Genomic DNA, 27211 nt, shown 5'->3' with positions numbered 1-27211 from the left:
CACCCATATAAACCTAACCCCACCCATATAAACCTAACCCCACCCATATAAACCTAACCCCACCCATATAAACCTAACCCCACCCATATAAACCTAACCCCACCCATATAAACCTAACCCCACCCATATAAACCTAACCCCACCCATATAAACCTAACCCCACCCATATAAACCTAACCCCACCCATATAAACCTAACCCCACCCATATAAACCTAACCCCACCCATATAAACCTAACCCCACCCATATAAACCTAACCCCACCCATATAAACCTAACCCCACCCATATAAACCTAACCCCACCCATATAAACCTAACCCCACCCATATAAACCTAACCCCACCCATATAAACCTAACCCCACCCATATAAACCTAACCCCACCCATATAAACCTAACCCCACCCATATAAACCTAACCCCACCCATATAAACCTAACCCCACCCATATAAACCTAACCCCACCCATATAAACCTAACCCCACCCATATAAACCTAACCCCACCCATATAAACCTAACCCCACCCATATAAACCTAACCCCACCCATATAAACCTAACCCCACCCATATAAACCTAACCCCACCCATATAAACCTAACCCCACCCATATAAACCTAACCCCACCCATATAAACCTAACCCCACCCATATAAACCTAACCCCACCCATATAAACCTAACCCCACCCATATAAACCTAACCCCACCCATATAAACCTAACCCCACCCATATAAACCTAACCCCACCCATATAAACCTAACCCCACCCATATAAACCTAACCCCACCCATATAAACCTAACCCCACCCATATAAACCTAACCCCACCCATATAAACCTAACCCCACCCATATAAACCTAACCCCACCCATATAAACCTAACCCCACCCATATAAACCTAACCCCACCCATATAAACCTAACCCCACCCATATAAACCTAACCCCACCCATATAAACCTAACCCCACCCATATAAACCTAACCCCACCCATATAAACCTAACCCCACCCATATAAACCTAACCCCACCCATATAAACCTAACCCCACCCATATAAACCTAACCCCACCCATATAAACCTAACCCCACCCATATAAACCTAACCCCACCCATATAAACCTAACCCCACCCATATAAACCTAACCCCACCCATATAAACCTAACCCCACCCATATAAACCTAACCCCACCCATATAAACCTAACCCCACCCATATAAACCTAACCCCACCCATATAAACCTAACCCCACCCATATAAACCTAACCCCACCCATATAAACCTAACCCCACCCATATAAACCTAACCCCACCCATATAAACCTAACCCCACCCATATAAACCTAACCCCACCCATATAAACCTAACCCCACCCATATAAACCTAACCCCACCCATATAAACCTAACCCCACCCATATAAACCTAACCCCACCCATATAAACCTAACCCCACCCATATAAACCTAACCCCACCCATATAAACCTAACCCCACCCATATAAACCTAACCCCACCCATATAAACCTAACCCCACCCATATAAACCTAACCCCACCCATATAAACCTAACCCCACCCATATAAACCTAACCCCACCCATATAAACCTAACCCCACCCATATAAACCTAACCCCACCCATATAAACCTAACCCCACCCATATAAACCTAACCCCACCCATATAAACCTAACCCCACCCATATAAACCTAACCCCACCCATATAAACCTAACCCCACCCATATAAACCTAACCCCACCCATATAAACCTAACCCCACCCATATAAACCTAACCCCACCCATATAAACCTAACCCCACCCATATAAACCTAACCCCACCCATATAAACCTAACCCCACCCATATAAACCTAACCCCACCCATATAAACCTAACCCCACCCATATAAACCTAACCCCACCCATATAAACCTAACCCCACCCATATAAACCTAACCCCACCCATATAAACCTAACCCCACCCATATAAACCTAACCCCACCCATATAAACCTAACCCCACCCATATAAACCTAACCCCACCCATATAAACCTAACCCCACCCATATAAACCTAACCCCACCCATATAAACCTAACCCCACCCATATAAACCTAACCCCACCCATATAAACCTAACCCCACCCATATAAACCTAACCCCACCCATATAAACCTAACCCCACCCATATAAACCTAACCCCACCCATATAAACCTAACCCCACCCATATAAACCTAACCCCACCCATATAAACCTAACCCCACCCATATAAACCTAACCCCACCCATATAAACCTAACCCCACCCATATAAACCTAACCCCACCCATATAAACCTAACCCCACCCATATAAACCTAACCCCACCCATATAAACCTAACCCCACCCATATAAACCTAACCCCACCCATATAAACCTAACCCCACCCATATAAACCTAACCCCACCCATATAAACCTAACCCCACCCATATAAACCTAACCCCACCCATATAAACCTAACCCCACCCATATAAACCTAACCCCACCCATATAAACCTAACCCCACCCATATAAACCTAACCCCACCCATATAAACCTAACCCCACCCATATAAACCTAACCCCACCCATATAAACCTAACCCCACCCATATAAACCTAACCCCACCCATATAAACCTAACCCCACCCATATAAACCTAACCCCACCCATATAAACCTAACCCCACCCATATAAACCTAACCCCACCCATATAAACCTAACCCCACCCATATAAACCTAACCCCACCCATATAAACCTAACCCCACCCATATAAACCTAACCCCACCCATATAAACCTAACCCCACCCATATAAACCTAACCCCACCCATATAAACCTAACCCCACCCATATAAACCTAACCCCACCCATATAAACCTAACCCCACCCATATAAACCTAACCCCACCCATATAAACCTAACCCCACCCATATAAACCTAACCCCACCCATATAAACCTAACCCCACCCATATAAACCTAACCCCACCCATATAAACCTAACCCCACCCATATAAACCTAACCCCACCCATATAAACCTAACCCCACCCATATAAACCTAACCCCACCCATATAAACCTAACCCCACCCATATAAACCTAACCCCACCCATATAAACCTAACCCCACCCATATAAACCTAACCCCACCCATATAAACCTAACCCCACCCATATAAACCTAACCCCACCCATATAAACCTAACCCCACCCATATAAACCTAACCCCACCCATATAAACCTAACCCCACCCATATAAACCTAACCCCACCCATATAAACCTAACCCCACCCATATAAACCTAACCCCACCCATATAAACCTAACCCCACCCATATAAACCTAACCCCACCCATATAAACCTAACCCCACCCATATAAACCTAACCCCACCCATATAAACCTAACCCCACCCATATAAACCTAACCCCACCCATATAAACCTAACCCCACCCATATAAACCTAACCCCACCCATATAAACCTAACCCCACCCATATAAACCTAACCCCACCCATATAAACCTAACCCCACCCATATAAACCTAACCCCACCCATATAAACCTAACCCCACCCATATAAACCTAACCCCACCCATATAAACCTAACCCCACCCATATAAACCTAACCCCACCCATATAAACCTAACCCCACCCATATAAACCTAACCCCACCCATATAAACCTAACCCCACCCATATAAACCTAACCCCACCCATATAAACCTAACCCCACCCATATAAACCTAACCCCACCCATATAAACCTAACCCCACCCATATAAACCTAACCCCACCCATATAAACCTAACCCCACCCATATAAACCTAACCCCACCCATATAAACCTAACCCCACCCATATAAACCTAACCCCACCCATATAAACCTAACCCCACCCATATAAACCTAACCCCACCCATATAAACCTAACCCCACCCATATAAACCTAACCCCACCCATATAAACCTAACCCCACCCATATAAACCTAACCCCACCCATATAAACCTAACCCCACCCATATAAACCTAACCCCACCCATATAAACCTAACCCCACCCATATAAACCTAACCCCACCCATATAAACCTAACCCCACCCATATAAACCTAACCCCACCCATATAAACCTAACCCCACCCATATAAACCTAACCCCACCCATATAAACCTAACCCCACCCATATAAACCTAACCCCACCCATATAAACCTAACCCCACCCATATAAACCTAACCCCACCCATATAAACCTAACCCCACCCATATAAACCTAACCCCACCCATATAAACCTAACCCCACCCATATAAACCTAACCCCACCCATATAAACCTAACCCCACCCATATAAACCTAACCCCACCCATATAAACCTAACCCCACCCATATAAACCTAACCCCACCCATATAAACCTAACCCCACCCATATAAACCTAACCCCACCCATATAAACCTAACCCCACCCATATAAACCTAACCCCACCCATATAAACCTAACCCCACCCATATAAACCTAACCCCACCCATATAAACCTAACCCCACCCATATAAACCTAACCCCACCCATATAAACCTAACCCCACCCATATAAACCTAACCCCACCCATATAAACCTAACCCCACCCATATAAACCTAACCCCACCCATATAAACCTAACCCCACCCATATAAACCTAACCCCACCCATATAAACCTAACCCCACCCATATAAACCTAACCCCACCCATATAAACCTAACCCCACCCATATAAACCTAACCCCACCCATATAAACCTAACCCCACCCATATAAACCTAACCCCACCCATATAAACCTAACCCCACCCATATAAACCTAACCCCACCCATATAAACCTAACCCCACCCATATAAACCTAACCCCACCCATATAAACCTAACCCCACCCATATAAACCTAACCCCACCCATATAAACCTAACCCCACCCATATAAACCTAACCCCACCCATATAAACCTAACCCCACCCATATAAACCTAACCCCACCCATATAAACCTAACCCCACCCATATAAACCTAACCCCACCCATATAAACCTAACCCCACCCATATAAACCTAACCCCACCCATATAAACCTAACCCCACCCATATAAACCTAACCCCACCCATATAAACCTAACCCCACCCATATAAACCTAACCCCACCCATATAAACCTAACCCCACCCATATAAACCTAACCCCACCCATATAAACCTAACCCCACCCATATAAACCTAACCCCACCCATATAAACCTAACCCCACCCATATAAACCTAACCCCACCCATATAAACCTAACCCCACCCATATAAACCTAACCCCACCCATATAAACCTAACCCCACCCATATAAACCTAACCCCACCCATATAAACCTAACCCCACCCATATAAACCTAACCCCACCCATATAAACCTAACCCCACCCATATAAACCTAACCCCACCCATATAAACCTAACCCCACCCATATAAACCTAACCCCACCCATATAAACCTAACCCCACCCATATAAACCTAACCCCACCCATATAAACCTAACCCCACCCATATAAACCTAACCCCACCCATATAAACCTAACCCCACCCATATAAACCTAACCCCACCCATATACACCTAACCCCACCCGCCCGGGCAATTTTTCTCATTTATAAATGTCTGACGAGAAACCGTATCGCGTTTTATTTTAGATCAACGCCATCTATTATGTGTTTTCTTACCGTGCTCATCATTCAGTAAGTTTCCTTTTTTATATATATTTGTTTCTTTTTTAGGTAGTTAAATCTTCATATCACTTTGCAGTGGGGTAGGCAGAGTCTTTACTTTTGCATCAATCTCTACTCATATCAAGTCATGACTCCTTTTTTGTAAACGTCATATATCTCTGGTAATTACAAGTACCCGGTTACCAGAGATGGCGCTGATATAATTTCTTAAAACGCGGTTTTTAAAATGTCGCGGTTTTTAAAATGTTTATATGTCTTGGGAACCGAGCTTTTCTCGAACCTAGGACTTTGATATATCGATTCCTTGAGCCGAAAAGCCTCTTATCTGTAATTTTCATGAAAATCGTTGAAGCCGTTCCCGAGATCTCGAATATATATATACAAGAATTGCTCGTTTAAATATATTAGATTAGATAAGATTCTTTTTAAAATATTATTCAAAAGGATTGATTGTCTGCTTTGTCACCTACAAATTAAGTGACTTTTTAGTCATAAATGTGGAAGATATTCTAGGGAACAACAAACAAACTGTAAAACTCACTTTTGTATTTATGCCTAATAGCGGTTGGGATCGGTATGTCGTCCTCATTACGAACACTGCGATCGCCCGTAATTGCCATTCGTTGGCACACTTGTTTTCTTACCACACTCTGTAAATGTTTATTGTGTAGTGTATCTTATTAATCATGTCTTTATACCTTAAAGGGTAGACGGAGCCAACAATCTCATGGATGACTTTATGATAAAATTGGATTTACATAATGGCAGGCTAATATTGTTTCATATAGGAATTTATGATTATTTAGGATATTTATCAATAAACCACATTCGAGCTTCGCTTGCATGATGACGCAATGCCCAACTGATTTATTGCGTTGTATGTCCGTTACAAAATTGTTAGTCTATCTCTCTTGACAATGACATTGACACTAATATGACACAAATATTATAAGAATCCCAAGTTTCCCACCTATGCCTGATCATAGAAATGAAACAAATTAAGTATGTTTAAAAAAAATATATTTTTTCAAAACTTATTATCTATTTTAACAAGTTTTCTTCCAAGGCAGTGAATAATATTAAGACAAAACACTAAACATATAATATCCTCTCACCCCGTAGCATGCGCCGTGTATTCCCGCGCAAAAACTATCGATGTTTTGGTTTAATTAATGTAGGTAACTGATTAAGCATTAAGTCCGCTTTTAGTCCAGTACAAATTGTAATCGTTACAATAAAGGATAAATAATATTATAATTGTTTTGCATTTTATCATGACGCAACGGGACGGCGCCGCGCGTCCCATACAGCGGGGGCAGCAATGTTAGGTACTTAAAAATAATAATATTACTTAGTGACCTGCCTATATCTACCTCGATCTACACGCTTCTGCTGAAGGAAGTTCAAATATAATTGTCGGTAAAATGTTAATTCACCATCATATGAGCATAACAGTTATTAAAGATGATATTTTTTTTTTATTGTTTTTTTACGCTTACGCTTTTATTTTGCATACAAGTGAAAATAAATATAAACTATTGTGATCAGTTTTATTGGTCCAATAAGCTACACATCGTGTTCATGAGCGACTGGCATATTAATCATGTCGGAAATATTCGGTCCGTATAAATCAATTCATTGATTGGCGACGTCCAATCACAGAGGCGTCGGCCTCAATTGAAACTTGTGGCGAGGTCACGCGGAGTAATGTTACTAGCTGTAACCCGCGACTTTATACGACTATCATATTGTTGTTGAGTAAGAACATTTAGGACGTTCTCTTACGGTGTAGACAGAGCCAATAGGCACTAGAAGCGAAGGCCACGGTAATGTGAAGTTTTTTACTTCGCCTAGGCCCTACTTTAGGCATTCTAGTTTGCTATATACCATTTTACAAAAGTAAATTCACACAACATACGTTAAAATACATTAAATACATATACGGGGCAGATGACACAGATTGAATTAGCCTCGAAGTAAGTTCGAGACTTGTGTCACGAGATACTAACTGGATGATACTAATTTTTTAAACATATACTTATAAAGATAAACATACAAGACCCAGGCCAATCAGAGAAAGTTCGTTTCTCATCATGCCCTGGCCGGGATTCGAACCCGGGACCTCCGGTGTCACAGACAAGCGCACTACCGCTGCGCCACAGAGCCCGTCTACATTCGAAGTATAGAAACACAAAGTTTTTATTTCAAATGAAGTACGCCTATTTGAAAATTAATAAACACATACATAGATACATAAGTCGATATGGTTTACGGCTCTCGACACAAAACACGTTAACGCGAAGAGTTCGCCTACCGTCCGCTCCGCAATGAACCATGTTTCCTAAATGAACGCTAAATTGTTTATTTTATATTATTGTTAGCACTGGATATCGGCAATAAATAAATATTCACGCTACAATTTTAATATTAAAACTTTATTGTACGTAAAACAAGTTGTATCTTGTACAATAAAGTTTACATTTTTATTTATCAAATTTTTTCAATAGGTACATCATGTGCAGGTATTTTTTTTTATATTTAGATAGATATGTCTTGATTGAATTGTTCGCAGAGTTTCGCCCAACCCCTGTTCATCTGTGTGTGTCGACGGGACTCCAGGCCGGGACCCGCTCCATACGAGTATTAGTACGCCTCATAAATTTCGTGTGCCACAGTTTCTGAAAGTAAGCACAAATTGATAAATACACAAACTTACATACATTTAATCACACCTCCATCCCTTACGGGGTAGACAGGGCCAACGGTTTCAAAAAGGCTGAAAGGGCTGATTCAGCTGTATGGTTTGATGAGAGAATTTAGATTCAAATAGACACAGGTTTAAATTTATTAGCCTTTCCCTTGATCGTATTTACGATCTGCGTGGAATCTCAGCTGGAGGCGGAAAATCAGCTGGCACACTACCTATGTTTTAATTTTGCCACCAATCCAGTATGGAAGCTAGCATTGTGAACTACACTAGATTAATGTGCGGCTATTCCCTTCGTCGCCTTTTACGACATTCAAGGGAAAGGGATGGATGGAGAGGAACCACACGGCTCTATCTCACAAATGTACTCTCATGTAGACATTTCTATCTGGTATGTGGTACGTCTGGTTATCATCGGTACGGTCTGCTTACAATTACCTTGAGCGCCTTCCTGAACTTGGAAGAGGCGAGGCTGAACAGCAGCGGGTTGAGCACGGAGCTGACCCACGCGCCCAGCGACACCGCCATGAACCACGCCTGCCAGTGCTGGAACACACACTGTTTATTTATTTATTCTTTACTAGCGACCCGCCCCGGCTTCGCACGAGTGCATAATTCGGAAAAAATTATACATAAACACCTTCCTCTTGAATCACTCTACCTGTTACAAAAAACCGCATTAAAATCCGTTGCGTAATTTTAAAGATTTAAGCATACAGACAAACAGACTAAAATAGCGACTTTGTTTTATACTATGTAGTGATTGTAACAAGTACAATTTGTAAAGTACAATAGGCGGACTTAATGCAAATAGCATTTTCTAACAGTCTACCATTGGGTTAAGCGGAGAACCTTTGTGTGGGTGATAATAATAATGTATAACAAACATACTTACTATACGATATATACTAAAAACCTATACATAATATATACCTATATACTACACTAAACATACATATATACATTGTTGTAGTGCTTACAGGCTGGACGTCACGAATGAACTGACGACACCGGAAACCGGGTAAAGGGGGGAGAGAAAGGGCGGGAGGAGAAGACTTGCTGTGGAGGGCGCGACGGGAACACGCACAGATACATCCTGATAGTGTGAGGGACAGTTAAAGTCGGAGCGTCAATAAACTATTTCATATGGTCCCGTCTATATCCCTTGCGGGGTAGACAGAGCCAACAGTCTTGAAAAGACTGAATGGCCACGTTCAGCTATTTGGCTTCATGATAGAATTGAAGATTCAAATAGTGACAGATTGCTAGCCCATCGCCTAAAAAAGAATTCCAAGTTTGTAAGCCTATCCCTCAGTCGCATTTTACGACATCCATGGGAAAGAGATGGAGTGGTCCTATTCTTTTTTGTATTGGTGCCGGAAACCACACGGCACTTTATAAACTATTTCGTCTTCTTAAATTTAAGAGTTAACTCTCGTCGGTGTCTTCCTTGAAAAGAAGGCGTTCCTTGGTGTAACTGATGGCGGACCCCTCACCTGCGCCAGCGCGACCAGCAGCCGCGGCTCCCCGAGCGCGTACACCATGCGGAACCCGCAGTACGGCAGCCAGCACGCCAGGAACGACAGCGTCAGCGCCACTGCACCAGAAAGGGGTCCTTAATACTAGCTTCTTTGAAGACGTTATGGTAACTGAAGAGGTCATGAAAAGATTGTTGAATGTAGATGAAGCAATGCTTATAACTTACTAGGGAGCGCCCAATCCCGTTCCCGCGGGAATTTCCAGAATCCTCTGTTAGAAAGCGGATTTTCTACTATATGCATACCAAATTTAATTCGAATCGGTCAAACGGTTTAGATGTGCAAGCGGAATAGATAGATACACTTTTGCTTTTTAATATAATAAGGGATGTATTGAATACATTTTGAGAAGATACATCTGAAAAAAATAAAATCGTATTTTTTTTTATACAGATTGAACTAATAGCTCTGGTGCCCTATAAAAAATTTTAAGTTTTAGAGTGTCACCTACCAATCAAACCGGGGCGAAAATATGTACTTAAGTGCATTTTTTGTATGTATGTAATAACTTTCGAACCGTGGGTCTAATTTTGATAATATTTGTTAGACACATAAAAAAAGGTTACTACGATTTAAAAGTTGGTTGAGCATCAAAATCGGTTCGATAGTTTGCAAGATAATAATGATGTTTAAAAAATATTAAGACTGTGGTACATAAATTCCTTACTAGATGGCGCTGAAAATAATCGCGAGGTCTTGTTCGTGGCGGACGTCTTGTGAATTAAGTTGATTGTGATGGGGTAAATGCTTTTTGTAAAACCTAAAGAACAAAGTAAAAATGACAGACAAGTTCCGGATGTAGAGACAGAGCAAAACAATATTTTCATTAAATAAATAACTTGTATTTTAAATAAAATTACATACATAGATTATTTAGATTTTTTTGTGCATTAAATAAAAAAAAAAATATAGGTACTTAGTAAGTAATTAGTACATAATAAGTTCACTACACTTTCAAAGATGCGAGAGCAACGGTTATTTGAAAATAAATGAATGTTTTATTATTATAACAGTAAATAGCACAATTTATAGCCAACAGGGTTCGATTTAGATATGAATGCGATCGTAAACATAAATTCTGTAAGTATTAATAGATTGTAATAGTTCAAACGATGTTCAATTATCAAATCGAGCGTCTATAACATTGGCCACTGTGGGTAGCTTCCTAAGTACTTACTTTTTTCCATACGACGTTAGTTGATATGGATAAAAAACTACCCAACAAACATTTAGGCGACGATTAGAGCTTATTTTGTTACTTAGTGGGCTACAAAGGCATTACAGTAGCAACACTTATGACTATTGGCGATAAAGTGGCGTACCAAGTAACGTATATCACTTCTACTTATAATACAGAGTTACAAGCGCGACAATTAGGCGAGCTTAAAGGTTATGGATGTATTATGGCAAATCTTAACACTGTTGTACATGCACAGCATTTTGTGTTATAGCTTTAAGTGAATCTTAGAACTCTAAGATCTAAATAAGAATAAGAATTAGCTACTACCTCCAAAAGTGCTATGCAGGTGATAATAAACTCTTTACAAGAACCTAAAGTTGCACAATAGCGTTAATAAGCGCTACCAGCCTTACAATAGTGTTTATTTAATCTTATATAGAACCAAATGCTTGAAGTTATACAAAACTCTCTTGCATTACCTTAAGTCAAATAGGAGTATAATTTTTCGCTATAACAGATCCTATAGCGTCTATTGTTACTTTTTTGTGACTAAAGGTAAAGTAATAGCGCTTAAGGTCACTACTGTATTTCTTATATTGACTACTCGTTTTTGACAATGGCGTCGCAACCAAAATAAACAAAAATTGTTGTAAATACGTGGAAAAGTTTTCAGTAAATAGACAACATACATCGGGCGCTCGAATTATTTGCCAATAAATATGTAACATATTCACAGTGTACTTCCCTTCGCAGCAAAAATATGCTTCCTTTCTCACCATACAATATCACTTTTTTTTGTTTAATATAAAAATCATTAGTCGTAAACTTATAGCCATTGAAAATAAAATAATTTATTATTAGATCACAAAATTAGTTTAATTATCTTGAATAGCGTTCAGACCGTTACAAAACACCTATTTACCTCCCTTTTAGCGCTTGAAAATATAATTAACGCCTTTGTATCTCTACTGTACCGCTTAAGGAGTCAGTTGACGCTTATTTACCCCTCTTGTATCGCTAAGAGATCCTGTTACCGCTATAATAACTTTCTTATAGCACTAATTGTACCTCTTAGCCAATTACCATAACTCTTGTATACCGTCATTATACAACCTTAAGTAATATAAAAATTGTGCCCAATTCGGGGGTAAAGTAGGGTTAGAGCGCGCTCTAACACTAATTTGTTACACCCATAAACCACTTTAGAATCTAGTTAGCGCTTTTATAGACTTATTATAAATCTTACTTTAGCGCCTAATTGTTACTTGGGTAGCCAAGTGCGAGTCGGTCTCGCACACGAAGGGTTCCGTATCATCCGCATTCCTAAACCGCAAAATTCCCTCTGAATGTTAAAGATTAATTTTTTATATTTTTACAGCTAAACTAATGAACCGATCTTAGTATTTTTTGTCGTATCGCCGAATTACATTATCTGTGAAAATTTCAACTGTGAAGCTAACTATCACGGGTTAAGTGATGCCTGATGATAGACATGCGGATGACGGACGGATGCGGAACCTTAAAAGCAGAACTTGAATACTCACTGATATGTTTATTGACCTTCTTCTTGCTGTTCCTGCGATCGAACACGTTATCCTCACAAGAACTTCTGTCTCTGGCGTTAACAGTGAGCGCGATGACGACATAAACGTACACCATGATCGCCAGCGGCAGCAGGAAGCCGCACACGGCGGCGGCCGCGCTGGCGAGCTGGTTGTAGCGCGACACCGGCACGAAGCACACGGGCCCGGAGCGCGTGCGCATCAGCCTCACCACAAACAGGTCGGGCAGCGTCTCCAGCAGCGCCGCGCTCCACACGCCCGCCATCACGTAGGCGACGCGTCGCCGCGCGCCACCACGCTTCACAGCCAAAGGATGTTTTATCGCGAAGTAGCGCTCTATCGCTAGCACTGTCAATATCAACACACCGTTGTTCCATAAAACGCCTACTGTGTAACACTCCAGTTTACAAATGATGTTGCCGACCGAATCTGACGATATCGAGAGCAGATCGCTGTAATAGCACACGTCTAGGAAAATAGTGAACAGCGCGATCAGGTCAGACACAGCCAGGTTGAACAAGTAGTAGTTAGTGGCGGTGTGCATACTGCGGTCGCTGTAGATCACCACGCACGTCACGACGTTGCCCGCCGTCCCCGTCACGAAGATGATCATCATCAGCACCACGTACACCACGATCAAAGAGTCAGTTTTCTCCACTGACTGGAAGAACTCCATCCATAGACCCGCGCTGAAATTCTCTAGCACATAAGTGGCGTTCATAATGAAAAAGGTATGCTACTTTTAAATCAGATTATATTTTTTGTCAATCAGATGTTGAGGTTTGTACCTATGTCATACGAATATTTGTGTCAGTAACCAAAATTAAGTTTAATTAAAATGTAAAATTTATTAGGATTGTGTCAATATACTTATTTATGCACTATTTAATTCAAATTAAACGTAACAGTTTTTTTGTAAAATTGAGCACGTAAGTAAAGCATTTATAAACTGTTCGGAATTCATATCTTTTTTATCATTATAATTCACTATTATAACTATTTGCTCCGATTTAAGAATGCGACTGCCGTATGATGTAATTTTGAGCAAAGATACCACGAATAACAAGTTGTAAGAAAATAAACACTTGTCTCTCACTGAATAGAAGCAATCAGAGAGCAATCACAGGCCGCTGGCCCTGTGAGACGACACTCGGCGGCCGCTGCGATGCGCGGCGCGTGTTTACTCGAGTTTACTACTCTCTTACTATGCGCTAGTTGATTCGCGTAATTATGTTTTCGGTCCTTGAAAAACTGGTCAAGTGCGTGTCGGGCCATTTTCTTCTTTTCTTATCATTAATTTTCAGTTATCTCTTATTTCCGTTGAGGCCTTTTCTTTAGTTTATTTATTTCAGTGATTTACATAAAGATTCACTCACATATATTTATGAAAATAACTACTCTAATTATATTTATTTTAGTCTTATTCATGACAGGTACATTACGTTATGCGTTTTAGTTAGTACCTACTGTAACTAACAAACTGTCAGTTGAAATATGGTTTTATTTTTAGGAGCTTTTATTAATTACGAGTATTTATTTAGTTTGTTTAATTTGACTTGTATGTTAACAAATCTTTCATGTTTAAATTGACCCACTTCCCGGCATCCGATTGAGCTGAAATTTTGCATGCTGGTCCAGAACCGATGGCAATGCATGTTGATCATAAACGTGACCTGATGCTGCTGCGAGGATCGTCTCCGTACGAGAAATCTCCTCAGCGGTAAAAAGCAGGGACATGAAATTTTGTAAACGCATTCGTTTATGAAAGGCAGTTGGTGGACCCGCCATGAAGTAGATGCCACTTCCAGGGTTGTCTTGCATGCATGCAGTCTTGGTTGCCAAGCGTACGTGGCTTCAAGTAGGGTCACATCAATAGAAGGCCTCCTGATAGAAGAATTAGACTGTTCGAAATTAACTGGGACTCAGCCATGTAATGATGACGCCGTCTAGCTAATTCTTCTATAAGGTATGCCGGAGGAGTAGGTACCTACCTACTTCTATAGAATATAGTTTATCCTAATAATAGGTTTTATTTTTACTCGTATTACTTCGAATTTGGTGAGACTTATGTTTTTACCCTAAGAAAAATATTTATGTTGAACTGCGAAGCTTTTCACGAATTTCAAAAAGAAAGATTAAGTACTTCTTATCTTTTAGGTTTTTATCGATTATTCGATAGTTTAGGCGTTATTAAAAACGCTGCAGTGGAGTTTGTTCCATTGTGCGCGAGCCCGTTACTAGTGGTATGGTCAGAGCGATACGTCGGAACGTGAAACTGATAGCTCTGACCACTAAACCACGGTGCCGGGGATAGTGTCCGGCGCCGGATCGTTTTTTTTGTTTTTCTATTTTTCATATTTGTGGTTTTTTGATGGTTTTTTGTTTTGTACAATTCCGATGGTAAGTTTTTATGTCCACTATTGGTATATGAAAAAACTGAAACTTATCTCTATATTTTCGGAATTAACCAAAGATACAAAAAGACAGAGAAGCGCATTCACAGAATACAAACTATTTTCACAACTTATTTTTGACAGTGCTTTTCTTTAATCCTATTAAAAAACTTGTAAAAACCGTTACCGACCTGGTGCAGCCCTAACGACCACTTTGCTTACTTTGCTAACCATTTGCTAACGATGTGTGATCAGTAAATATGATAAGTAAACAGCGACTGGCTACTTCTATTTAGAAAATTAATCCCTCATTCATAAAGAACATGGCAGTAATTTTCTACGGTAGATAATTGATCTACGGTAGATAATTGTTTAATTTAATGGAATAAAGAACCTTGGCTTGGAGTCCACTGATAAATTGCACTAAATATGCGCCGTGTGGTTTCCGGCACCAATTGGAAAAGGATAGAACCAGTCCATGTCTTTTGTCGGATGTCGCAAAAGGCGACTCAGGGATAAGCTTATAAACTTGGGATTCTTCTTTTAGATGTTGGGCTAGCAACCTGTCACTATTTGAATCTCAACTCTATCATTAAGGCAAACAGCTGAAGTGGCCTACCAGTCTTTTCAAGACTGTTGGCTCTGTCTACCCCGTGTAGGATATAGACATGATTATAAGTATGTAAGTACCTACTTTGTGGCGTGGCACGTGCCACGGGCACCAGCTCCAGACATGGATGTAGGTAGGTCAGGTACCAACCAACTAATCGCAGAATTTACGACTGACTGATATAACGATGTATTGTTAGTTTAATTTTCAATTAATTTTAGTTCTTTAATTTTTATGTTTATTTATTAGTGTTTTTGAAGTTACTTGTAATTCTTTTATATTTATTTTTTTTTAATTCAGTGACTCCTCGGCGGTCTTCGCACTCCGCTCTTCACAGCCCGGGAGCCCTATATCGCGCACCGCCTTTGCCTTTGGTCTGCTACAGCGCTCACCAACTAGCTCGCAACCCTCAGGCGGCCTCTTGCTGGATCTCGAGTCTATAGCGAAACCCACGACCTCTTAAATATTGCTAACCTAGTCCGCTAATAAAGGATGTAGTTATTTTATGGATGTTAAAATTATCTCCCATCTCCCTTACCTGCGGCGTTTTACCTAAACGTCACAACCCAAGTAACAATTAGGCGCTAAAGTAAGATTTATAATAAGTCTATAAAAGCGCTAACTAGATTCTAAAGTGGTTTATGGGTGTAACAAATTAGTGTTAGAGCGCGCTCTAACCCTACTTTACCCCCGAATTGGGCACAATTTTTATATTACTTAAGGTTGTATAATGACGGTATACAAGAGTTATGGTAATTGGCTAAGAGGTACAATTAGTGCTATAAGAAAGTTATTATAGCGGTAACAGGATCTCTTAGCGATACAAGAGGGGTAAATAAGCGTCAACTGACTCCTTAAGCGGTACAGTAGAGATACAAAGGCGTTAATTATATTTTCAAGCGCTAAAAGGGAGGTAAATAGGTGTTTTGTAACGGTCTGAACGCTATTCAAGATAATTAAACTAATTTTGTGATCTAATAATAAATTATTTTATTTTCAATGGCTATAAGTTTACGACTAATGATTTTTATATTAAACAAAAAAAAGTGATATTGTATGGTGAGAAAGGAAGCATATTTTTGCTGCGAAGGGAAGTACACTGTGAATATGTTACATATTTATTGGCAAATAATTCGAGCGCCCGATGTATGTTGTCTATTTACTGAAAACTTTTCCACGTATTTACAACAATTTTTGTTTATTTTGGTTGCGACGCCATTGTCAAAAACGAGTAGTCAATATAAGAAATACAGTAGTGACCTTAAGCGCTATTACTTTACCTTTAGTCACAAAAAAGTAACAATAGACGCTATAGGATCTGTTATAGCGAAAAATTATACTCCTATTTGACTTAAGGTAATGCAAGAGAGTTTTGTATAACTTCAAGCATTTGGTTCTATATAAGATTAAATAAACACTATTGTAAGGCTGGTAGCGCTTATTAACGCTATTGTGCAACTTTAGGTTCTTGTAAAGAGTTTATTATCACCTGCATAGCACTTTTGGAGGTAGTAGCTAATTCTTATTCTTATTTAGATCTTAGAGTTCTAAGATTCACTTAAAGCTATAACACAAAATGCTGTGCATGTACAACAGTGTTAAGATTTGCCATAATACATCCATAACCTTTAAGCTCGCCTAATTGTCGCGCTTGTAACTCTGTATTATAAGTAGAAGTGATATACGTTACTTGGTACGCCACTTTATCGCCAATAGTCATAAGTGTTGCTACTGTAATGCCTTTGTAGCCCACTAAGTAACAAAATAAGCTCTAATCGTCGCCTAAATGTTTGTTGGGAATTGTTTAATTCAATGGTAACGCATTCATTTTATTATCAAACTGCGTTAAGTAAAAATTCTTGTCGTTCCCGCGGGAATAAAAGAAAATACCTTGTAATTGTACCCCTAGACTAAGTATGGGCTGTGCGTTAGTATGTCTGTCAATCAGTGTCCTCTTGTAAATATAACTATCGACCCGCCCCGGCTGCGCACGGGTAGAATTTATAGATTTAAACCTTCTTTAACCTTCAACTTTAACCAACATTTCAAACAGGAACAAGGTTCGTCCGCAACTTTCCGAGTTTAGCGCATACATACAGACAGAGGAGATAAGGGGACTTTATAATATGTAGTAATGAAGAAGACAATAAAACAATCAACCTGCGATTAACACTTTATTTATTTCCAACGTACACAACAACACGTCTACAGATACATTATATAAAAGTGCATAAGATTTTTTTGACATAATCATCGATTCGCATAATTTTAATATGTATACAAAAAATTATGCGAGACGCTGATTATAACGAATAAAACTATGCTTTCTTAAAATAATAATGCCATTAAATTTATGTTACATACAATTATCACGTTTTAATCGCTACAGAGTAGACTAATCAATAGTCCTGAAAATAGCTTAATGTTGAATTGAGATTTTGATGGACGAGTTGCTGGCCCACCGGCTACAAAGGGAATCCTCAGTTTATTTATTAGCATTATTATTGCACACATCAGGATTTTTTCCTTCACAATTTTATAATAGCATTGAGCTGATTAAAAAAAAATAAAACATTTTTATTATGTTTTTTCTCGCATTAACATCATTTGGCCTAATTTTTTCATGTTATAAATAAAAAAATATGCGCAATAATTTTTGGCATAATCATCGTTTCGCATAAATATTAGTTATATGGCATAAATTAGAATACAACGTGAAGTCAGTGCGCGGGCTGGCTGTGCCTCCGCTTGGCGGGCCACGGCAGCTTCATGTGCGCCGTCTGGATGTGCATCTTGACGGCGGTGGACGTCTGGAACGACTTCTCGCACATCGAGCACACGTGGTTGCGCTGCCCCGAGTGGATCTACATACAAACATACATATCGTCACCTCTATATCCCTTGCGGGGTAGACAGAGCCAATAGTCTTGAAAATACTGAATGGCAACGTTCAGCTATTTGGCTTAATGATAGAATTGAGATTCAAATAGTGACAGGTTGCTAGCCCATCGCCTAAAGAAAAGAATCACAAGTTTGTAAGCCTATCCCTTAGTCGCCTTTTACGACATCCATGGGAAAGAGATGGAGTGGTCCTATCCTTTTTTCATTGGTGCCGGGAACCACACGGCACGTTGGATCTATACATATATTATAACTAACTTTAGATCATCTGGACATAAACAAAATAAAAATGTGAGAACAATAAATTTTACAAAAACACAAGAAGTTTATAACATGAGCGTCGATGGTCCAACCGTTAAGACTCGACTTCATTACTTTGAGAAACGCATTGTAGGAAACTCGCACATTCAAGCAACTGAATGTGTATCAATGTGTTATAGGATTTTCTGTAATATTTGAGGCGGTCAGACGGGAGTCGCTTCGCGTGAAAACTTGGCTTACAAATCTAGAAACCGCGGGCAAAGGCGCACCCCGGGCTCCTCTCAAGAGTGATGAGGCTTCAACCGGGAACCACCGGGAAGAAGTTTATGTTACCCACATTTTCAGCGTTTCTATACCCATATTGTTAAGTGTAGAATAACTAACCTAACCATTTCTCAGTAAATATGGCTTTATTCAATAAAATTATACAGTATGACTTGAGCATGTGACACAAATGAAATGTTACATACATACATACATAAAATCACGCCTCTTTCCCGGAGCGGTAGGCAGAGTCTATCTCTTTCCACTTGCCACGATCTCTGCATACTCTCTCGCTTCATCCACATTCATAACTCTCTTCATACAAGCTCGGCGGTTTCGGGTACTTTTGACCTGACCCTTTACCAGGACGTCCTTAATGAAATGTTCCTTTTATGATAAAACTAATGTGGAGTTTGCATATAGTAGAGTATTACGATCTGGACCTTTCTTACAGTGTTAATGTGTTGTGTATCAATGACTGCTATCCGTTCTACGCGCCCATTGATCAGATGCTAGTCGGCCACTCACCAGGTAGTGGCGGGTGTAGGCGCCGCGGTGTTTGAACGCCTTGGGGCACTGCGAGCACTGGTAGGGCCGCTCGCCCGTGTGCACGCGCTCGTGCACCTGCGTGCGACACAACACATACATACATACAATCACGTATAGGTATATGTATATATACATCCCTTACGGGAATAACAGAGCCAACAGTTTCGAAAAACTGCTTTATGATGGAATTGAGATTCAAATGGTGACAGCTTGCTAGTCCGTCGAATGAATGAATGAATGAAAGATTTATGTATTTGAAATAACTCAAGTTTAAATTGCCTACAAAAGTAATCCCAACTTCATTAGTCTTTCCCTTCATTTATAAGAATCTGTACCAGAGCCGGATTAACCTTAAGGCAGAGTAGGCAACTGCCTAGGGGCCCAGCATCGACAGGGGCCCCGCCCACTGCACTGCATTCCGAAAATATATTTTTTTTAATTGAACGAAAATGATAATTAACAAAACTTTTCTTTCTTTTTCAACACCTGTAACACTTTATACATACAGAACCATCTAGTATCTAATATAAGAACTAATATAATCCTTCGAATCACAACTAACTGGACTTCATGTACGTTGGGGGAATCCCCGATTTGTTGGGTGCGTTCTGTAAGCTTCCGTAGGGTGATAATAATTTGTAGCGTAATAGTTCCGAAACTTTCAAAATACCTATAACCTACGTATCTTTAATTACAATATGTGATATGAGTTCTGCGATTGCAAGGTAAATTTTAAAAGTTTATGTGTTCTCCGTATTTGAAGACTTACGATTTTCACATACACAAAGCCAAAAGTATTTAAAACAAAAGTGTTCCCGCTATTTCGGCATTCATAGAAAGGATTATGAATTCTAAATGGTGTGAAGAAAGAAACAGAGCACATATATCTTTTATACCTACTAAAAATGAGCTTTTGATTTATAGTTATTTAAAAATTTACTGCGATAAACCTTCTGCCAGTTTTATTGGAGAGAAAAAATTGTTAAAAAGTGCAATAAAATATAGATTTTGGCCAGTAAAAGATAAAAAATAAATTAGTAAAATGTAACTTAGGTAATGTTTTATTGTTCCCTACTAAAATACTATATTTATGTGCAAGGTACTATATTTTTAAAAGCTTTTCTTAAAAAATACTATATTTTGACACTAAAATGTTGGCAACCCTAGTAGAAGGCAAAAAAAAATACATCATATGATTATCAGTCAGAATAGGTAAAGAAAAGGGGCCCGAAAATGGTAGTGCCTACAGGCCCATGACAGGGTTTATCCGGCTCTGATCTGTACGAGAAGAGTGTTTTTTCGCTACTAGACCGGCATGCGCTAGATGAATGTGTCTATTCGCTTAGTCGACTTCTACAACATCTGTGGAAATGAGATGTAGTGGTCTTATTCTGAAGAATCGGGAGCGACACAGGGGTATCGTATGTATTATTTATAAATAATACAGGCATTAAACCCACACGTAACGTACCTGTATTTATAAAGCAAATGTTTAAAATCACAGTTATCTATGTATTACTCACGTTATCAAATAGCAGATACCCATCAAAGCTACTCTTTCTACCCAAATATCCAGTAGGTATACCCAATCATGGAAATTGTTGCCAACTAAACAAATTAGCGTATAAAAAATAAATAAATAGATAGATAGATAATTCATTTATTTAATTTGCTACACACAATTTATGAGTACAATTTGATATGAAATACAAATTAATTAGGGTGTGAGTTGCAGCAAAACTAAAAAGGTCACAGCTCACTTTCTATAGATCTATAGATCAAACTTATTGCTATAGAGCAATTAAGCTATAGAGAATTAGAGAGAGAGAAACAGACTCACGTTCAAGGCCACTTTGGAGCGGAAGCTCTTGTGGCAGAGCGCGCACGGGAAGCGCGCCTCGGGCCGGTGCACGCGCCACTTGTGTATCGACAGCTTCGACGAATTCTGCGCGGGCGCATTGAACATTACAATAAACCGTTACCACTTCAATGTTAAACCTTCTTTGTACACGCCATAGCAACGGTTGCCATGGTTTCGTTAGTTAGGTAAACAATGTCAAATATATGCGGGGTAGACAGAGCCAACAGTCCTGAAAAGACTGAAAGGCCACGTTCAGCTATTTGGCTTTAAGATAGAATTGAGATTCAAATAGTGACAGGCTGCTAGCCCATCGCCTAAAAGAAGAATCCCAAGTTTATAAGCCAATCCCTTAGTCGCCATTTACGACATCCGTGGGAAATGGAAATGGAGTAGTCCTATTCTATTGGTGCCGGGAACCACACGGCACGTTAAGAGCGTAAAAAGTGGAAATCCATAGTCTCTGCCAAATCAAATTAAGTCCTCAAATAAATACATTTTATGATTGATATTATTTTGCTTAAAACGAGACTTCAGAAACAAGAGCATCTATTGCAAATTGTAGATAAATACAGCACTACCACTCTTAATAAGTCACACCGATGTACCTGCGCAGAAATCAATTTTTGTCATGGCGCGAAAATATCTGCGCCAATCATAGTGCGCCATTTGAACGCGGGATCAAAACCGTTCGCTATTGGCTAATTGCGTACGCGCCACGTCTGGAGTTCGCAGGAGCGCCGCGCCGTCGCGGTAATCGGTAATGAGCGAGATACACGACTCCTGTTGTTTTGGGATTTAAAATCCTATGTCAGTAACAATAAGTTCGTTATTTCACTAATGTTTTCATTCGGCCAAATTCGGCGGTCGGTTGCACTCTTCTGCGCCGCCGAGCAATGCCGATGTGACTTATAAAAGTGGTAGACCTGTACACAATAAACGTATTTTATTTATTTATTTAATTGATTGATTGATTGATTGCTAGTGAACTGACCGCGAAGCCCTTCCCGCAGACCTCGCAGATGTGCGAGCAGGCGCGCGCGGCGGCCGCCCGCGGCGCCACCTGCTTGATGGCGTCGCCGTCCACCACGCGCCACTGCCGCACCTGCGCCGTATACATACATATGGTCACGTCTATATCCCTTGCGGGGTAGACGGAGACGACAGTCTTGATAAGACTGAATGGCCACGTTCAGCTGTTTGGCTTAGTGATAAAATTGAGATTCAAATAGTGACAGGTCGCTAGCACATCGCCTGAAAAAGAATCCCGAGTTTGTAAGCCTATCCCTTAGTCGCTTTACGACATCCATGGGAAAGAGATGGAGTGGTCCTATTTTTTTTTTGTATTGGTGCCAGGAACCACACGGCACAATAGCTAACAAACTAACAAATTTACAATAACATCGTGCATATAGCTTCAGAACGTTCTTGTTTCAAGTTAAGAACAAGCATAAGATGATGCAAATTGTTTAAGAACATTGAAGTTTGAACACATATATACGATTTCCAAAGGTAAGATGTATAATTGCCGCTAGATGGCGTTAACCGTTACCGGATAGTCGGTAAAACAGTACACTTGGCTGATCTGAATATTAGTAGGACAACCACAAATAATACATTACAAATGAGGCTTATATCATGTAAACAAAATCTATTGGTTACCATAGATAGAAACTAAGTATATAAATACATTACCCGCGCGTCGAGCAGGCCGGAGACCCGCTTGGTGCGCGCGCGCTTGTCGGCGAGCTTGCTGGCGAGCGCGTCGGCGCGCGCGTGCTTCTTCTGGACGTGGATCTTGAACTGCTTGCTGGTGAACTGGCGCGCGCACTGACACATACATACATACATACATACTTATAGTCACGTCTGTATCCCTCGCGGGGTACACGCAAACACACGCTGTTAAATATAGTCTAAGAGTGTCGGTGGTTGATCACCAATGTAATGATACATACATACGTATAGTCACGTTTATATCCCTTGCGGTGTAGAAAGAGCCAACAGTCGTGAAAAAGATGAAAGGCCACGTTCAGCTGTTTGGCTTAATTATAAAATTGAGATTCCAATGGTTGCTAGCCCATCGCCTAAAAGAAAAATCTCAAGTTTATAAGCGTATCACTTAGTCGCTTTTTACGACATCTATGAGAAAGAAATGAAGTGGTCCTACTCTTTTTCTATCACGTTAAGGTGCCTAATCGACATGAGATGCCCATAGATAGACGCACAGGACTCACCACACAAAATCAGGGGACCTAGAATACTTCCCTATGGTGCTCCAATACATGTGGTTAAGAAAAAACTCTTCCTCTCTCCATAGAAAAGCTGAGCGAATATGTGAACAAGCAATATGATGAGAAGTTACTTTATATACCTTTTTATACAGGGTGGCATTTAAAACAACTGCATCCTTTTAAACATAGACTATACCCACGCTTCTGAGCTGTTTGAGCCTATTTTTATTTAAATTAAACGTCATCATTTTCACATTTAAAAAAACCCTCAAAAACTACGTCACACGTTTTATTAAAGACCAATACTACAAAAAGAAATTAATACTAAACATGTAAATAAATGTCTGAGAAATAAATTATTTTTCTAGTATCAAGATCAAGTAAAATACAGAGTTGTCGAGATCGCTCAGCCGAATGATTGATTGATTGTGTCGTTGACCTCTGAATCTTACGCATCGCTTTTCCGCCGGCCGGGGCGATATGACGGGGTTAGATGAGTAAATTTAACAGTTAAATTTATGCAGTTGAATCGAAAGTCACCCTGTATACCTTTATCAGTAAATAGCAATGAAACCGACCTCCTCGCATCTGTGCATGTCGTGGTGCGCCGCCACGTGGGCGGCCAGCAGGTCGGCGCGCGGGAAGCCCTCCCCGCAGCGCGCGCACGCCGCCGCGGCCGCGCACGAGTGCCGCGCCCGCGCGCCCGCCGAGTAGAAGCGGAACACGCAGCCGCCGCAGTCGAACGTGGCCGGCACGGCGCCGTCTATGTGCCGCTGTATCAAGTGATGCCTCAGCAGCTGCGGTGTCGGTAACGCTTCGCCGCAGTGAACACAGTTGGGCAGATCACAACCTTTAAGGACTCTGTGTCTGTTCAACGCAGCTTCACTTCTGAATCGCTTGCTGCACTCGCACGCGAACGGATATTGTTCCTCAATGTTGCTGTGCATCAGCTTTTTGTGGCTGACAACGCCTTTGTCGCCGATGAAGGCCTCGCCGCAGAGCTCGCACCACGGCAGCACGGCCTCGTGCTTCAGCCTCACGTGAGTGAAGTGGCTGCTGATCTTCTCGAACACTTTGCTGCAGTATTTGCACACGTAGCGCTTCCCCTTATGATATTCGTTGTGCAGTTTCAATGTGGAGTTCTTTTTCGTTTTGAAGTCGCAGTATTTGCAGCTGAAGATGTATCTGTGATCCAAAATGTGCTCCATCAGGAGATTTTTCTTTTTGAAAACCCACGAGCAGAGATCGCACATGAAGCTGCCCGGCGCCAACACGTGGCACGCCTTGTGCCGCTCCAGGCACTGGGCGTTGAGGAAGTGCTTCCCGCAGCGGTCGCACACGAACAGGTTGCTCGTCTCCCTCTTCTTGTCTTCTATCTCTTTCACTTGCTCGTCTAAACTCAGCACTGTCAAATTGAAACCCAAAGATTCGGCGAGCGCCATCATTCCTTTACTATCGGATTTCTTTCTTCTACCTTTCCTTACGTTTTTCGTCGGTTCTTTATTTATCTTTTTACGAACTTCGCATTTCTTATTAGTTCTTTTCGGTTTGAGATCCACTGCAACTAAGCTATCAGCGAACGAATCAAAATCATCGTCGGCGTCCAATAGCTCATTTCTTTCAGAGTCATTATCTTTTTCTGCAAAGACAACGTCTTCAGATAATTCTTCTTTAGGTTCGAGTAATTTATTATCAATATCTATATGTTTATCATCATTTTCTAATTTGAACTCCAGAGATTCTGGTAAGTCTAGTGGGTTGAGTGAATCGTGAGGTTTCTCATCAGCGACTACATCTAACGTTACTGTATCTGATTGTGAGAATTGTGGTCTCAATTGTTTGTGCTTCGAAGTTAATGAGCGTGTGTAGTCTATCGTTATCTAAAAAAAAAAGGTTAAGTACCAAGTCAAGCTTAACAGCAGTGGATTACAAAAACTTGACCAAATCAATACATATAAAACACTCTTGTGTAACAACTCCCTGCTCTTGAGCCTCAATTCAAGCCTCAAGTCTATTTCGCTTATTGATAGAATTAAGATTCAAATAGTGACAGGCTGCTAGCCCGTCGCCTAAAAGAACAATGCCAAGTTAATCAGCTTATCTCTTAGTCACCTTTTATGATATCCATGGGAACAAGATGGAGCGGTCCTATCCTTTTATTTATGGCTTGCTCATTCTTTTTTAAGAAAAAGGTACTAACCTCTGTCCCCTGGCTCAATGCCCGGTACATCACGTTCAGCACTGCGTGACATCGAGCCCTGAACTGCGAGTACTTGCGCAATGTCTGAAGACAGAACACGCAGACGTGTTGCGGCAACGAGTCTGATGGTTCCACCTGCAAATTAATACATACTATTATTATAAAAAAGATTTGTTTTTTATTTGTTTGTTAAAAATAAACTCCCCCTTCTGAACCAATTTTAATAAATTTTGAATAGATATTCCAGTGAAACAAAAGCTTTTTATCAATTTTTTTCTGGAAATTAAATAATAAAAATATTTACAAAATATTTTAACTAAACCACAGGGCATTTTAATAAACCTTGTGCATTAATCTGTTTGTCATAGTAATATAAGAACCAACTTTTGGTTTTTTATGTATGTTTTTTGTTATGTGGTTCTTGACACTAATAGAAAAAAGAAAAGAAACCACTACATATTTTTCCTGAATGATGAAAACTTTAGGTTCTTGTTTTTCCAAGTAGAGTCAGCTCACCATTGCCGACACACTATGAATGGAATCATTCCATCCCTGGGCTTTTTGATGACGATAAATAAATATATAAAACCTAGGAATAATACTGTAAAAAAAAAATTTTGTCATCATCACCTGACCTCAGAATATGTAAGGTTTTTTCATAAAGTATTACCACTGAATAAGCACCAGTTAATCCAAGACTCACAATATAATAAATAACATAATATTAAACAGCTCTAACGCAGGTCCGAACGAAAAAAATTTTGACCACACTGGTAATCAAACCTGGAAGTTTTAACACAAAGCACTGCCACTACACCACGGAGGGTGAACTCACCGGGTCGCCGGTAGCATCCTTGTACAGCTGAGCGGCATCTCCATAATGCAGGGACAGGAGTTTGCCGTCCACCGCCAGGCAACAACGACAAGTGGGATATTTCAACATGTCTAGTCTTGAGTGTTGGATTCTACAGTTTTTACCCTTTTATACGAACTGAAAATGCATTGGGTGGAATAAATCCATTTTCATCACACATTTACCTAAAGAAAATTGAGTTTTTCAAACTTTTTAAACATAATTTTATGTTAAGTTGTTTAGTTTATTGACCGAACACCGATTGTTGTTTGTTGATATTTTCCCGTTTTGACTTTAACATAGATAGAAAATGTTTTCTTTTGTTTTGTTTTTTAAGTTTCAGGGACACAAACTAAGAAAACCATCATTAAATTATATTTACAAAAGCCATGCCTCTG

The 27211-nt window shown here is 40.2% G+C and overlaps 2 protein-coding genes across 2 annotated transcripts; both read right to left on the bottom strand.

Moving 5' to 3' along the window:
- Positions 1 to 8234: 8234 nt before the first annotated feature.
- LOC106139911 (neuromedin-U receptor 1) lies at positions 8235 to 13373 on the bottom strand. Its single transcript, XM_060952182.1, has 4 exons — positions 12673 to 13373; positions 9907 to 10007; positions 8849 to 8956; positions 8235 to 8381 (listed from the first exon to the last, which is right to left on the bottom strand). The coding sequence occupies exons 1-4, from the start codon at positions 13364 to 13366 to the stop codon at positions 8295 to 8297; spliced, it is 990 nt and encodes a 329-aa protein (XP_060808165.1). The 5' UTR covers positions 13367 to 13373; the 3' UTR covers positions 8235 to 8294.
- Positions 13374 to 18287: 4914 nt separating this feature from the next.
- On the bottom strand, positions 18288 to 27082 carry LOC106139912 (zinc finger protein 345). The gene is made up of 8 exons (XM_013341419.2): positions 26796 to 27082; positions 25961 to 26095; positions 24339 to 25640; positions 23222 to 23356; positions 22521 to 22631; positions 21509 to 21613; positions 19648 to 19743; positions 18288 to 18557 (listed from the first exon to the last, which is right to left on the bottom strand). Exons 1-8 carry the CDS (start codon positions 26901 to 26903, stop codon positions 18414 to 18416), a joined length of 2136 nt encoding a protein of 711 aa, XP_013196873.2. The 5' UTR covers positions 26904 to 27082; the 3' UTR covers positions 18288 to 18413.
- Between the last annotated feature and the right edge of the window lie 129 nt (positions 27083 to 27211).

This window comes from Amyelois transitella, chromosome 28 (genome assembly GCF_032362555.1).
Source record: "Amyelois transitella isolate CPQ chromosome 28, ilAmyTran1.1, whole genome shotgun sequence".
Classification (NCBI taxonomy): domain Eukaryota; kingdom Metazoa; phylum Arthropoda; class Insecta; order Lepidoptera; family Pyralidae; genus Amyelois; species Amyelois transitella.
This window is presented reverse-complemented; position numbering and strand designations above follow the sequence as displayed.